Source organism: Melospiza melodia, chromosome 1 (assembly GCF_035770615.1).
Source record: "Melospiza melodia melodia isolate bMelMel2 chromosome 1, bMelMel2.pri, whole genome shotgun sequence".
In the NCBI taxonomy this organism is placed as follows: domain Eukaryota; kingdom Metazoa; phylum Chordata; class Aves; order Passeriformes; family Passerellidae; genus Melospiza; species Melospiza melodia.
The window spans coordinates 154,146,961-154,161,416 of NC_086194.1; the positions used below are offsets into that span (position 1 = coordinate 154,146,961).

The 14,456-nt window shown below is 42.4% G+C and overlaps 1 protein-coding gene across 1 annotated transcript; it reads left to right on the top strand.

Annotated features, from left to right (window-relative positions):
- The first annotated feature begins 1,220 nt into the window (after window positions 1-1,220).
- Window positions 1,221-13,778, top strand: TMEM64 (transmembrane protein 64). The gene is given in 6 exon segments (XM_063151927.1): window positions 1,221-1,523; window positions 1,525-1,712; window positions 1,751-1,806; window positions 1,809-2,710; window positions 8,292-8,447; window positions 11,120-13,778. Coding segments are annotated over 6 exon segments (1,800 nt in total). The 3' UTR covers window positions 11,315-13,778.
- Window positions 13,779-14,456: the final 678 nt, after the last annotated feature.

Below are 14,456 nucleotides of genomic sequence, written 5' to 3' on the forward strand. Positions count from 1 at the left end.
TGCAATTATAAATACAGAACCCTGTAGCTTCTAGAGTGACAGCCAGAAATTCATTCCAGCTCAGAGTACAAGGTTCGGCACTTTAAATACAGCAAGGGAGGGGCAGTAAAAGCTGTAACTCTGTTAGACACTTCCACATAGACTTTTTCCTGTTTTATGAAAGTATAATATATTGAACAAAAATATATACAAGCTGAATCCACATCAAAGACATATGTGCTCTTAGTATAAAACCAGAAATCAGTATTTTGTCTTCCTGTTCTACTGACCTTCCGGCTGCCCTGTTTGCTGAAATGCCTTACTGAATGTACAAGCATGCCCATCATCCTTTACAAGCTCTAGTGCAGGGTTTTGTTGACATTATTTTATTATTACAATTCCGGATGTATGCCCTGCCTGTGTTTGCATGCAAGCAAAGAGTGAAGACAAAATCAAATGCTCTCACTCAGATACAGGTAACAGCAAAGAAAGCAGGTTATGCTGGAGACATTTACCTGCAATTTCCCTGCTGTACAGAGGTTTTATTCTGCTGTTGGCTCTCAAAGACATCTGTCATTTTCTTAGGCTGATTTGCTGGTTTGCCCAGATTATATTGTTTCTACCATTCCATTTTACAAGTGCATAATTGCAGTACTTAAAGATATGTTCTTAATTTTGATATGTTTGTTTGTTTCCAATCACCCTTTAACCTTACAACCTACACGTATTCTCGTTTAATACACGCTTGCAAATTTCCCAGCAGGGGAGTATAACTCCCCTGGAACACGTTGTATATATATAAGCGTTGTAGAGAAAACAAACCCTTTCTGCACCTTGCCATTAGTAACACCAGAGCAAAAGCGACCTACGAAGCCATCGAGCCTCAGCGAGGCTCCCGAGAAAAGACCCCTCTAAATGGTGCCCTCACTCCATGTCGAGGCTGCTTCTTTCTTTCTGGCAATGCCTCAAAACTCAACCCCAAACCGTGCCAAAGTGGGTCCGAGCCTTGGGGCGTGTGAGCCACGCTGACCTGGCGCGGAGGTGCCGCGGAGCCCGGGCGCACGGGCTGCCGCCCCCCCGGCTCAAAGCCCGGTGCTGGTCGGGGAAGGCTCGTTCCCCTGACAGAGACGGGCAAGCCGGGGTGTTTGCGGTACAAAGCCCTCACGTAAGAGAGGGAGACGCGTAAAGGGAGCGCAAGAGTACCAGTACAGTCAGTGATGCTTGAACCTTGCGCTCCCCTGATGGAAAACAGCCCGCTTTCCAGCACGGCTCTCTCCAAACCCCACGGGTCACGGCTGTGCCGAGAATGCGGGCGGCTGGCACCGGAGCCGAGGGGGTGTGCGGCCCGGGGCGGCTCGGGCGAGGCGGGCGGCGGGGCCCCGCTGGGGCACACCCGGCCGGCGGGGCGCTCCCGGGGCGGGGCGGGAGGCGGAGCCTTGGCGCCGCGGCCGAGCCCCGCAGCGGGGCCGGGCGCTGCCGCCGCCGGAGCTTCGCCTGGCCTCCTCCCTCCCGGGCTTGCCACATCGGCACCGCCGTTCCGAGAAGGCGCTTCCCGGAGCGGAGCGGGAGCCCAGCGCGGGGAGATGGAGCCGCGGTGCTGCCGCCGCCGCCGCCCCCCGGGACTCGCGCTCCGCCAGGGCCGCTGCTGCCGCTGCCGGGACGGAGAGAGCGGCCCCGCCGCCGTCTAACGCCGTAGCCCCGGCGGCGCGGCCGAGGCGGGAGGCGGCGCGGAGGCCTCTCCGGCCTCTCCGCCCGCCGGGCGGCGGTGAAGCGCGGCCCCCTCCTCCCCGCCCTCCCCGCCGCCGCTTCCCCGCCCCCGCCCGGCCCTTGGCCGGGCTCGGCAGCCGGGCCATGGCGGGGCGATGAGGGAACGGCCGCCCCTGCCCGCAGGCTGCGTGGGGAGGCGGGGAGCGAAGGGGCTGCGCGGCTCGGCGGCGCTGGAGCCGGGCGGCGGGGCGGGGGGATGCTGGGCGCGGGGGCCGCGGCGCTGCAGCTCCTCTCCCGGGCCGTGAAGCAGGCGGCGGCGCAGGGCGCCCGGCAGGACCTGGGCCGCTGGCTGTCCCGAGCCGCCGGGACGGCAGCGGGAGGCGGCGGCAGCGGAGACACGATCGGCTTCGTCCCGGCGGAGGCGGCGGGGGCCGGCGGGCTGCTGCTGGGGCCCTGCGCGGACCAGGACGGGCTGCCGCCCGCGGACCTGCTGCTCTGCCAGCTGCCCGAGCCGGGCGGCGGCGGGCATGGGCTGGCCGAGGCCCGCGGCTGGCGCTGCTCCTGCTGCCTCCTGGGCACCTGCTGGTGCAAGAGCTGCTTCAGCCTGTGCGTCCTGGCCGCCGTCTGCTTCGCCTCGCTGGCCCTGGTGCGCCAGTACCTGCGGGACCTGCTGCTCTGGGCCGAGAGCCTGGACAGCCTGGCCGGCGTGCTGCTCTTCACCGTGGGCTTCATCGTCGTGTCCTTCCCGTGCGGCTGGGGCTACATCCTGCTCAACGTGGCCGCCGGCTACCTCTACGGCTTCGTGCTGGGCATGGGGCTGATGGTGTTCGGCGTCCTCGTCGGCACCTTTGTGGCCCACGTGGCCTGCAGGCGGCTGTTGGTCCGCTGGGCACGGGCCAGGATCCAGGGCAGCGGGACGCTCAGTGCCATCGTCCGGGTCGTGGAGGGCGGCAGCGGCCTCAAGGTGGTGTTTCTGTCGCGGCTGACGCTGATCCCCTTCGGGCTGCAGAACGCCGTCTTCGCGGTGAGTCCCTGCCTGGGCTGTGCGGAAGGAAGACAGGTGCTGGAAGGATGTCTTTGGGCACAGTGGCTGCTCCTACTGGTAGAGGTTGCCTTCTTTCCTGGGAACAAGCCGTGGTTTCTCTTTTAACAACAGTAAAAACAACCCTCTCTGCCTGCTCTTCTGTGCATGCAGAGGGACACAGGCAGATTTTTGAGGTGCCTTGCTCACTGGCGTTGTGTTAAGAGTTGCTCTCTTGTCCTTCAAAACTGTATCCTAGTGTTAGAATCACCAAGGTGCCGCATAGCAAAATCTGTGGAGAACTCAACAGACATGATGTGTTTCTGCTTTAAAGTGATCAACTTTAAAACATAGCAAGAGTTGAGGAAAACTCTTGCCAGGTCTTCCTGAACTACTTAATATAAGTAATCATATTGGAAAAAAAGAAGTAGACAGATTAAAATTCTTTCTCGGTGTGGTTGGTGTTTGTACCATGCATCTGGCAAATCCATACAGGATGTTAAGTCCATGCACACAAAATAGGTTGCAGGTTTTGGGCAGAGCAGCATGTAGCCTCAGACCTGGAAAGGGACTGTATTCTGGAGTGGCACTGAAAGTTAGCTTAAACTTGAGTCTGGAAGAGGGTTAGTCTTGCTTTTCTTTCTATTTTCAGGTGCAGATTGGTACATTCATTTGGTATCTGATCATCTTAAAGGAAAAAAGCAAAGAACATGGACGATGGTTTGTTTAATTATTGTGCTGCTGATGACAATTTTAGACCCTCCTTTCTTCCTGAGTACTTTGTCTGAAGGATCTCGTTTTGGCTGTGTTATGCCTCAGTTGTATCTGCTAACTGGGCGAAGCCAAAACAAAGCAAACTGGATTGTGAAATACTTCAAATGTTATCAGTAATTTGTATATTCTTTAATACAAGTGACTATCTAAGCACATGTTTGGGTCTGACACTTTCTTATAGCCCACCCTGTCTGCAGTCCTGATCCTGTACCCTTCCAATGCATTTGCTTACTTTTGACAGAATCATCTGGCTGCAATTAGTAGGTCACCAAATACCAAGTTTGTTTATTAAGTAAAATTTAATCCATTCAGTTTTGGGCTGTAACATCCACACCAAATATTTTAAATTGCTGTATATAAAACTGTGAATGGAGCATTCATCTCCAGAGCTGTAATCTCTATCCATAAGAACTGTAGCAACTTGTAATTTCTTTTTAAGAAATCCTTTAACCATTTTCTTGTTAAGAATGAGAAACTGAACAGCTGAACCTTTGCTATTTTATTTGTTAACCTGTATTACTGAAGGGGCTTAGACCTGTCCAGCAGAGAGAGCAGAGTCCCTCCTGGAGCCCAAGGTCCAAGTGCAGATGAAGATTCTGCTGTGCTGTGACCCTCCTAAAGTGGGGAGAGCTGTTGTGCTCTGCTTGTTCACAGCTTTGGGAAGTCACTAGCAGTAGTCAGCAGATGATATGGAGTAGTATTGGATCTAAACAACACACCAGAGAATTACCAAGTTAAAATTATTTCCTTCCTGGCATAACCCTTCTGTTGGAAACACAATTCAGCAGAGTATTCAGGCCAGTTCAATATTAAAATGATGCTGTAAATCATTGTGGTTTGTATTCTCCATATTCTGCAGGCTAAATAATTTTCTTTCCAAGTGGATGGTTTCAGTGTTAAAATAATAGATAGGAAATGAGATGAAACCAGATGCTTGAGTTATGCTAAGTAACTTGGATTTTTTGGCTAATTTTAGTTTGGTTATGTTTATTACTCCTGATTTACTGCTTTATAGCATAGTCAAATAATGCATAGTGTATACGCAGTTTTTCACTCAGAACATGTAGTATGAGCTACTAGATCACCAAAAAGTGATGCATACAAATCTAGGAGTTCAAGAATTTTTCTTATTTTGAGTCAAATTTAAGTTATGTAAAAAGTACAGTTTTCTGCCTACACAGACCAAGCTGTCATTGCCTTGAAATCTCACTTATTTGAAAACTTTACACTCGTTTTAAGTTTAAAATACATTTCCCCATGCTAGCAACTTCAGCAATGAATTTTAAAAGCATTAATTTTTAAACAACAGTGAACGTAAGAAAAAGCACACATCTTTAACTTTCCAGTGGTCTATGCATGTTTTCTGTGTGGATATTTTAAAGTAAACTGGACATACTGAGAATACTTAAATGAGAGAGAAGGAAGGAAGTGACACATGAGGTTTGGGGAAAGGCATAACCTTGATGTGAGCAGGGTCATCTGCAGGGCTGGGATTAAATGATTTCTACAAGCACTTGTTTGGTGGCATGTACCATCTGCTGAGGGCTTTCGGGAGGTTGGTGTGCAGGGGGTGTAGAGAAAGATGGAAGAGCTTCTTAGGATTTGATTAGTGAGGGAATCATATCAATTGAAACAACATAAGAAGAAAGTTAACACAAATTCCGTAGTGTCTCACCAGCCCGACATGAGCATCTTGCTTCTTAAAAGATTGTTCTGCTGGTAGAGGAGTGAGGTAATGCATTTGCTTGCCTTTCTGGAATATAGCACTTGCTAACTGAAAGTATGTTTGTATTTCTCTTTTAAGTTTTGCTTAATTGTCACTCCTGATGCCAGAGTGGCCTGGGCTGCTGGGGTGGGTTTGAAAGCTCTTACTGATGTTTGCCCATGCCCAGCTCTCTCACCTTGCCAGCTCTGGAGTGTTTTGAAGGCAGGTCTGTAAGGAGGCCTGGTATGCAGGTTATCATCTCCTTCCCACGAGTTTGTTCTTGGAGTGAGATTTGTGCAGCCTGGTTATTTGCAGTGCTAGATGTAGGTTAGATGGGATTTCATACTTCCCCTCTCCCCTTTAAGGGGAATATTACATGAAAGAAATAATCTGATTTAAAAAATCTGAGTGTTCAAGTGTGCACCTCTGGGTTCAGAAATGCACACAATGAAGTCAGAGTTGAAGAAATGATACCTGCTTTGCAAGAACATACACACTACTTCCTCTGCTTGTTGGAAAGTTGGCAGCTGGTTTTTTTTTGTTTTTTTTTTTTTTTGTATTACTGGAATTTTTTTTAGGGGGTGGTGTTGGTTTGTTTTTTTTTTTTTTTTTTTTTGGAGCAGGAAGAGGTGTTTCTGGGGGGTTTTGTTTTGGGCTTTTTTTTGAGGAAAAAAAAGCACCAGTTATCCTTTGCCCTTGGTCACTAAGCCTACCTGATTTGAAACACAGGAATTTGTAAAGTGAGGGAAGAAATATTGTGCTGCAATTCTTAAAGGCATGGGAGCCTCCAGCAAAATCTTGACAGAAGCATTTATTCCTTGACCAAAGGTGTCAGCTGCAAAGAATGCACAAGTGTTCCATGGGACAAAGCCCATCCAAGGCTTCCTGAGGGTGTGTGGGGGGGTTCTGACTATTGTTATCAGTGTAATTAGGTAGTTCTTAATTGTATTTGAGTACAGTTTAAATGTGTTTCTGTTATGGCCCATAACACAATTGCATCTTTCCTTAGTTTGGGATTTCAGGGTTAATTTTTGCTGGCTTGAGTTTTCACCAGAAACAGAGCCCTGGTAGGCTCTGTTGGGCAGCCTGGCCATGCAGATACCAATTTGGCAGGTTCACAGAACAAGTAAAGTTCCGAGAAAGAAAAGTATGGAAAGCTGTAGCTATTGATGATTTCTCAAGTTTCTTAGGCAGGGATGCTGCCCACTTCCTGTGCGTTCTGGGGAAAGGGATACAACTGTAGCTCTAAATGTACAGTTCAGTTAAAATGACATCTCAAAAATTTTTCCACCCTCTCCTTAGCTCTCATTGCAGTGGAAAGCACAAGCTGCAATTAAGTGTATCCACTGGGGCAGTCTCCCCTTCATTTGGAAACAATCTCTCTCATGACTCAGGAGGTCCAGTTGTTTCGGGACTCATCCAGGTGTGCAGCCATGTTGCTCTGCAACTGAAGTGTCCTTAATACTTCTACACAAATGAGAGAGGTGCCAAGAGTGTTAAAGCAATCTTTGGGAACGTTCCCAGCTCCATTAGATGTAATGATAGTGTCCTACTTAGCAAAGCTTGCCTCTGAGTTAGTATTTCAGAAACTTTTAATAGCAGCTCCTTCATTCCCTTGGCAATATGGGAGCTTTGGACTATGCATCCTTATTACATGGCCCAGATTACAACAATGCTTAAAAAAGTGTTTTGAAAGTATTGGTCAAATGTGAAGTTCTGACATAATTATGTAATCCTTTTTCATTATAAATCTAAATTAACCTTATCTAGAGAAGGAAATATAATATTTGTGGTGCTGGTATATATTTCAGTCTGTGGGAAGTATAATATGCAGTGTGAAGTTTGGAAATGGCTTATTGGATCTTGTTCCAGTGAATTATTTTTAATCTTTATGCTTCATTGCATTCTGCTCCTCCATTGCCCTTCCTCCCAAAAACTTTCCACTGATGGTAGTTAGAGCTCTGAGAATTCAGCACTGTGACTTTCACAGTAACTGAAGTTTATTTTAAGAATAGCATGATGAAATGAGTAACGTTGCTGCTATTCTTTGGTCTTCAACATTGTACAAAACTGGCAAGGTCAATAATTTCCATGTAGGCTCTCAGTGTTAGAGCTGTTCTTAATTAGATCTCTGTTATTATCAACTGAATTAATCTGGAATTTCTTTTGGACTGCTTGTTTTCAAAATCATTGTTTTCATACTCATTTTTAATCCAGTTTCCTCTTTTCTTTTTTCTTGTGTAAATATCTTTTGATCTCATGACACTTGCCTTTAATATTTCCCGATGGCTGCTGATGCTAATTTAGCTGGTACTGTGTACTTTGTTCCTGTGTAAGCTTCTACGTCCACCTATTGACACAGAACAGGAACCTCACAGCAAAGAGAAGAAGATACCAAAGTATTCTTAGTGTTTTCTCCAGATAAATTAATAAAACCTGTAGCTATGCATACTATTTGTTCACTAATTGAAGTGAGATGCAAGACACCTTTGGTAGACAATCTTAATGATACTCCTCTATATCAGTATAGATGTAGACGGGTATTGCTCATCATTCAGGGGTCACTGAAAGAGTCTCTTAATAAACTCATAACTTGCCCTGCATAGACAAATTCTATCTGCCATTCTGTTCACCTGGATCCTATTTAAAACAGTGACATTTTGAGCAATTACCTCTTGTATTATTTGCCATATGCATAAATGCAAAACCGATAGATTTTTGTGTTAGACTTTCACATTCGATAAAATAATTTCTTCTCACAATTAAATTCTCATAAGTCCAAGGACTCTGTTCACCAGGTAGAAATAAATATCTTCAGTGAAGAGGGTAATTGCACCCCTAGTTACTGACTGTTGCACAGCGATGTTGCATAATGTAAGGTGAAATCAAACCTAGTAACTTTAAAAAGGCCAGATGAAAACTAGATACATAATATATCATTCTGTTATCTTCCCCTCTGCATGAATCAAAGTTTCAGTGGAGGAATGTAGGATTTTCTCTAATGTTTTTGCAGGGATGGTTGTGGAAAGTGGTAGTCTGGTTGTTTGTCCACATAGATTGTGTTGAAGCTGCTTTTGATTTCTTACTTTTTTTTTTTAAATTCAGATTACAGATCTATCACTACCCAACTACCTGATGGCTTCTTCACTTGGGCTGCTTCCTACTCAGCTCCTGAACTCGTACTTGGGCACTACCTTGCGCACCATGGAGGACGTGATTGCAGAACAAAGTGTTAGTGGCTATTTTGTATTTGGTTTACAGGTCAGTTAAAATAACTGCTTTCATAGACCTTGGTAACAGTGCTGTCTGTCTCTCTGTGATTTCTGTTGATTGCTAGATAGCCAGAAAAATGGGTTCCCAGTGTACTGATTTCTTTAGGTTTAGTTGTATGCTCTGGGAAAAGTGTAATTCTCTCACCTCACCATAACACAAAGCAGAACTTACTCAGTGTTCTCTTTTTCTGATATGGGTTTCAGTAAGTTTTCTTCTCTTGCTGTCCTAGGGTGACTTTATGATGCTTGTATCCCCAGTATTCTGTTCTGTTTATGCTGGATATTAAGGTCTGCACATTTAAGACTGATTCTGAGAGCAAAGTGGGGAGGAAAGAAGCGTGCAGTTTGTTTTTAGAGGCTGCAGTTCTCTCTCATGGATTGTGTTGTTTGCAGCACAGACAGCAGGAAAGAGCTCTCCTTTGCTTTTAGTTAGTTTTTTTTAGCTAGCTAAGGCAGAGAACTTCCCCAGATTATTGCTTTTCTTTTTCTTGGAACTGATTGGCCCTGTTCTGGACTGAAAATCCAGAAAAATCCTTGCCTTCAGGGGTAACCTGCTGAATTTTAGACTTGTCAACCACCCCTACACAAAAGCATATGTGTGTGTAGACCCAGGACTTGTGCACTGTTCACTGTTAGCACTCAGCATAACCATTTTGCATAAATATTAAAGATATTAAAAATGCTGTAGAGTACTATTTCACTAATGCCTAAATTAGAATATCCTAATTTTACAAGTGAGTAAATTAATGAAAAGTATGTTAAGTACCTTTACATGACCTTAGCTCTTGAAATAATTTATCAGTAAATTTTGGGTATAAGCCTTAAGTGTGAGACCATTATGAGTATAGAGGTTATGCGTATTTCTGAATTATACTATCTATTAAAACCTCCTCTGACAGTGACAGTACTTCAGGCTGTGTTTGACTAATAATTACCATGGTTTGCAGGCTTCCAGTAGGTACTGTAGTAATTTCAGTTTCTCAGTTTTTACAGTCATAAAGCTGATGTTTAACAATGCTAACATAGAAAACTAAGTTTAGGACATACCTTCCTCCCTTGCCCTGAAATTTGTGCACTCTTAAATAGAACTATTTCTACTGAATAGAAATAGAAGCTATATAATTTATAGTTTTCATGAAACATGGTTAAAATGCCTTTGTAAGTGTGGCATAGATAGTTTGATAAATCAAAGAGAAAATAAATTATTTCTTGATCAGCTATTATTTTAGTCATGAAATGTTATTTCAGGGTAGAAGTTTTTAGTGGCCTTTTCCTTTTTTTTTTCCCCATTTACATATTTATTTTTTTTAATTGACATTGACTCTCCTTTGCGGATTATATAGGTTGTAACATAAATGGTGCTCAGGTAAGTGGTAGCTGGGTAGCCTGAATGTTTTAAAAGGAGTACTGACCTCCTTGAGACTAGTCCTTGGGACATGACTGAATAACTGAAGGGGAGCCTTTAGTGGAGAAATTATTTACATTCTCCCTCTGTCTCTCAGGCTTCTGCTAAGTGCTTTGCCTGGGTGAGCTTTGATGGGACTTTGATTTAGTAAATAGCTCTGAAAATCCTTCACATTTCATGGTTGTCTATGTATATAAATATATTTTTTAAATTATTTATCTAGGGAACTAGGTTACTGGTAGCAATATTTCTAAACCAAAGCAAATTTAAATATTTGGGTAAGCTTCTAGAATAGAAATTTTCCTATCTATTCAAAAATCAGTGTGTATAATATCATTGTGAATCTTACATTAGCCAGCTTTTGAAATGTGTAGCATAAATTGATGAGGAACGTCATTTAAACCCCAAGGGTAGTCAAGCACTGGAGCAGAGTGCCCAAAGAAGTGGTGAAATCTCTATTCTTTTACAAAAGTTTTCAAGACCTGACTGGACAAAAGTTCTGTTCCGATCTTACAGCCAGCCCTGCTCTGAGCAGCTGGTTTGGTTAGAGACTGCCAGGGGGCCTTCCAGCTGCAGTTGTCCTGTGCTCATACTTGTCAGTTGTCTTAGTGATATTCCAGCGCTGTCTGCCATGCTGACAGGTGTTTTAAGCAATAGTACTCAATGTTAAAGGAAGCAGCCCTACAGTTAGTAATGAAGTTCAGGTTTTAGACTCAGAACTCTAGGTTTTGTTGTAAGTAATATAACTTCTTTGCCTTTTTGAAAGGAAGCTGCAGATCCCAGCTAGTTAATGTTCTTTTAAAAAGGCAGAGGAACTTGCTTCTTTCAAATGGATTCTCACTATGAGACACCTTGCTTTTTATTTGAAGATTTTATGTTTGTTTTTTTCCCTAAGGAGGAGCTCAGCTAAAAACTTGACTGGTGTTGTATTGAAGAGAGAAGGTGTAAGGATTGCTTTATAACATGTATGGAGTTCAACAGAAAGAAAGAAACTTATCTTTTCAATGTATATAAATATTTTAAGCTCTGTGTGATGTCTGTGTTCTGACATGCTGGTTACATTGTTGGCATATGCAAGTTTAGAGCTACTCAGGGGCTGAGTTCATCTCCCTTCCCGTCTCTTGCATGTGAAGCTTTGAGTCAACAGATGCCTTCATGAATCTTTACATTGACAACTTTGTGTTTCATTCAGATCAGTTGCTTTGTATTCATTCCCACAGCTTGTGGAGCCTACAACACTCTTGTTTTATTTGCAGATTGTCATAAGCATAGGACTCTCATTTTATGTCGTTCACCGGGCTCAAGTGGAACTCAATGCAGCGATTGTAGCGTGTGAAATGGAAATGAAGACATCACTTGTTAAAGACACTCAGCCAAGCATCAATGGCTCAACCACATACTGCAACAAGAGGACAGTAGCATTCTCTGGAGGGGGTGTCAATATTGTGTGATTTCAAGTGTTAATGACTAAGTAAGGTTTTGTGAACCTGAGCTAGAAATATCTTGAACCTTGCCTAGAAATATCTATGGACAATTGAAATGGATTTTTAAAAAATTACAAGTGATTACAGGTTGTACTGTGGCACAAACCAACTGACCAGCTCTTTAATTGCACATGGGGTGACTTCTAGCAACATAAGGAGGATGGCAAAGTAACTTAAGATGTAAATGCAAATTTGGCTGCACCTTTGGTCATTTATAATGCCTGTCATGGCCTGTAATCTGCACTTTAAGTAGTTTTTATTTCCTTTGCTCCTATAAACTGAGAAATGCTTCTATAAACAAAAAATTAGCACAGAGGTAAATATTTTTCTGCTTAGCATTATTTATAAGGCTAAATAATTATATACAGTAGAATTTTATTACTGATAAAGGTGAATGAGAAAGTATACAATTCAATGTATGTTATTCTTGAATGTGCTTTTGCTTAGGAATTGCTTCCAGAACTTGGAGTGTATTATTTAGCTAATGATGGGACCATTTGGCTTTTTCTTCATTTTTTTATTTAAAAAAATGGAACCCTATGTAAAGTTTTGGTTGAATGTATTTTTCTAAGTCATTACAAATGTTGCAGAGCCATGCAAATGTATTCATACAAGCTTAAATCCTACATTGTGGGACTGAAGTGCTCTTAAATTACATTTTAAGTTACACTGTGTAATATGCAAAGTACAAGGGAAAATACAGAAGTTAGATTGCAATGACTATTTGAATGACACTTAATTGGTTTTGCCACCTTGGTGATTGTAACAAAGGGCTGTTCCACATTAGTCCTATATATGATATTTTAAATTGTTTAAAGGATGAAGTTTGTCAGCTCACGTGACTGTATGTTGTAAGGCTTCTAGAACAGGGAGTTAAATCTCTGCTCTAAACAGAATGGTGGGATATTAGCAGTACTAATTTTACAAGAAGGTGGCCTTTATTTTGTAAGTGAATCCCCTCTCCCTTTAAAAAGCTTTAAAAATTCACTTTGGTTGGCACATCTTTTGTACTAGTTTTACATTTTTTAAAAGATGCAATCTATTACAAATTTCATTAGAGTGAAGAAACGAAAACTAGAGGTTCTCCTTGGAAAAAAGAAATAATCCAGTAATGGAGAGGACAGCAATGTCTCTGAGACTCAGGAATTCTGACTCCATTTTTGCAAGACAAAACTATATTGGATACTGCTCCTTTTACGCCTGCTGTGGACTGTTTTTCACTGCATTAAATGGACTGGATAACCTGGCAGTAACTTGTGTGTGTGTCTAAAAGTAAAACAAAAATAATGCCTGAACACAATGTTCTGTATGCGTGAGTTTCATGTAGATATACATACCAACGTTCAGTGGCTCAAACACATGCAAGTCATCTGATACAAACATAATGTAAAGTATGGCTTCTTTTGTAGTTCTTTTGTGTGAGTTTTTAAGGATGCTTTCAGTCTTCAAAATTTTATGTTATTTCCTAGCTGTATGACTGTGCCTCCTTTTTTTAAGGTTGGTTGTAGGGTCCAAGCATTTTTGTCTTAAGAACAGTGGGTCTTCAGGGCCATTGGGAAGCAGAGATGTGAGAGCCTCTGACAGCCTTACCGAGAGGACGTGCAGCACTCGCGCAACCCAGCACCTGCGCGCTCCTTCGCAGCGGGAGTTCCATTTTGTTCCTCAAATACATGTCCTTTGCAGATTGCTGTTCTTGGGTCCTGCGACCTAAAGAACTGGGCTAGTCCAGTGAAAGCAACAAAGTTCAGATTGTCTCCTTTCTGTTGTTTAGGGGCTTGGTTTTGGGTTTTTTTTTGTTTGTTTTTGTTGGGTTTTTTGTTGGGTTTTTTTGTTTGTTTGTTTTTTGTTTTGGTTTCATTTGGTTTTGGATTTAGTTTTGATTGGTTGGTTTTTGAAAAGGCAATCTGTATCTACCTGGAAGTGTTCATTTACACCTCTCTGCCTCTGACAGCTCCTGTGTGAAAACAAGAGAGCCAGATAACTTTTTGATGGCGTTATTTGTCATCATAGTATAATTGAGTCCTTTCTTAATTAAAGGGGTTTTTTTTGTTTGTTTGTTTCTTGTGAAGAACAGTCCTTCAGTGAACTGATCTGAACTTTGCTCTATCTTGCCAAATGAACAACAGTGTTTTGAAGAGGGTAGCTCTTTCTTTGCATTTTGTAACTAACTTAAGGTTGCGTTGATTATTTAAAACATTTCCCAAATATGTATTTTGAAGTGCTTTTATTTCCATGACATTTTGTAACCAGAGTAACTTCACTATGTGAACACTTTTGTAGTATGGAATTAGTTCTTAAGACTTTTGCATTTTGCTTGATACTTGTAATATTTGTGTACAAGTTAATGGGAAATGTGCATTAAAAGGAACTTTTCTGTACCATGCCAATCATAATTTTATACAATAAATTCACTTAAATTTCTTTAAAGGAATATGTATTAAATGTTTAAATTGCTATGACATAGTTGAAAAGAAGGTGCAGTGGAATCTCATGTTCATGCAGTCATACAAAGATAATTGTCTGCATCAAAGGAGAAACAATAAGGATGAATTCCTTGGGTGGGGAGTTACTGACAAGGGAAATAGACTCAATTTTTACTTTCATTTAAATAAATACATGCTTAATTCTATTAGGTACTTTAAAGGTTTGGTATTTGCAGCTGCCTTTTTAATAGAAGAATAAGCATATATGTGCTTATGAGAAACATACTACAAAACTGCAAGAGAATTGATATTTCTGAACATAATAGTAGTAAAAGCGATGTAATTATTATTTTTTTAAGATAGGCTCCCTACCTAGTCTAGTTAAAACCCACAAAGGTATTAATCTAGTTTAAACAGTATGTGGCAAGTCACCTTCAAGAATATTTTCTGGGTTGTCATGATGGTGACATTTCTGCTTTTTGTATATGAAAGATACCTAAAAGGCAGGTCATAAAGAAAGGCTCTCAGCTGCATGGCACCATTTTTAATTCTGCCTTGTGGTAAGTGCAATTGTGCAGTAAATTTGTCAAAATTTAGCTTTAGACTAAGCATCTGTGAGAAAATCCTATTTTTAGTCCCAGAGCTTTATATACTATTCCATACTGATTTTTGCACAACAACTTGGG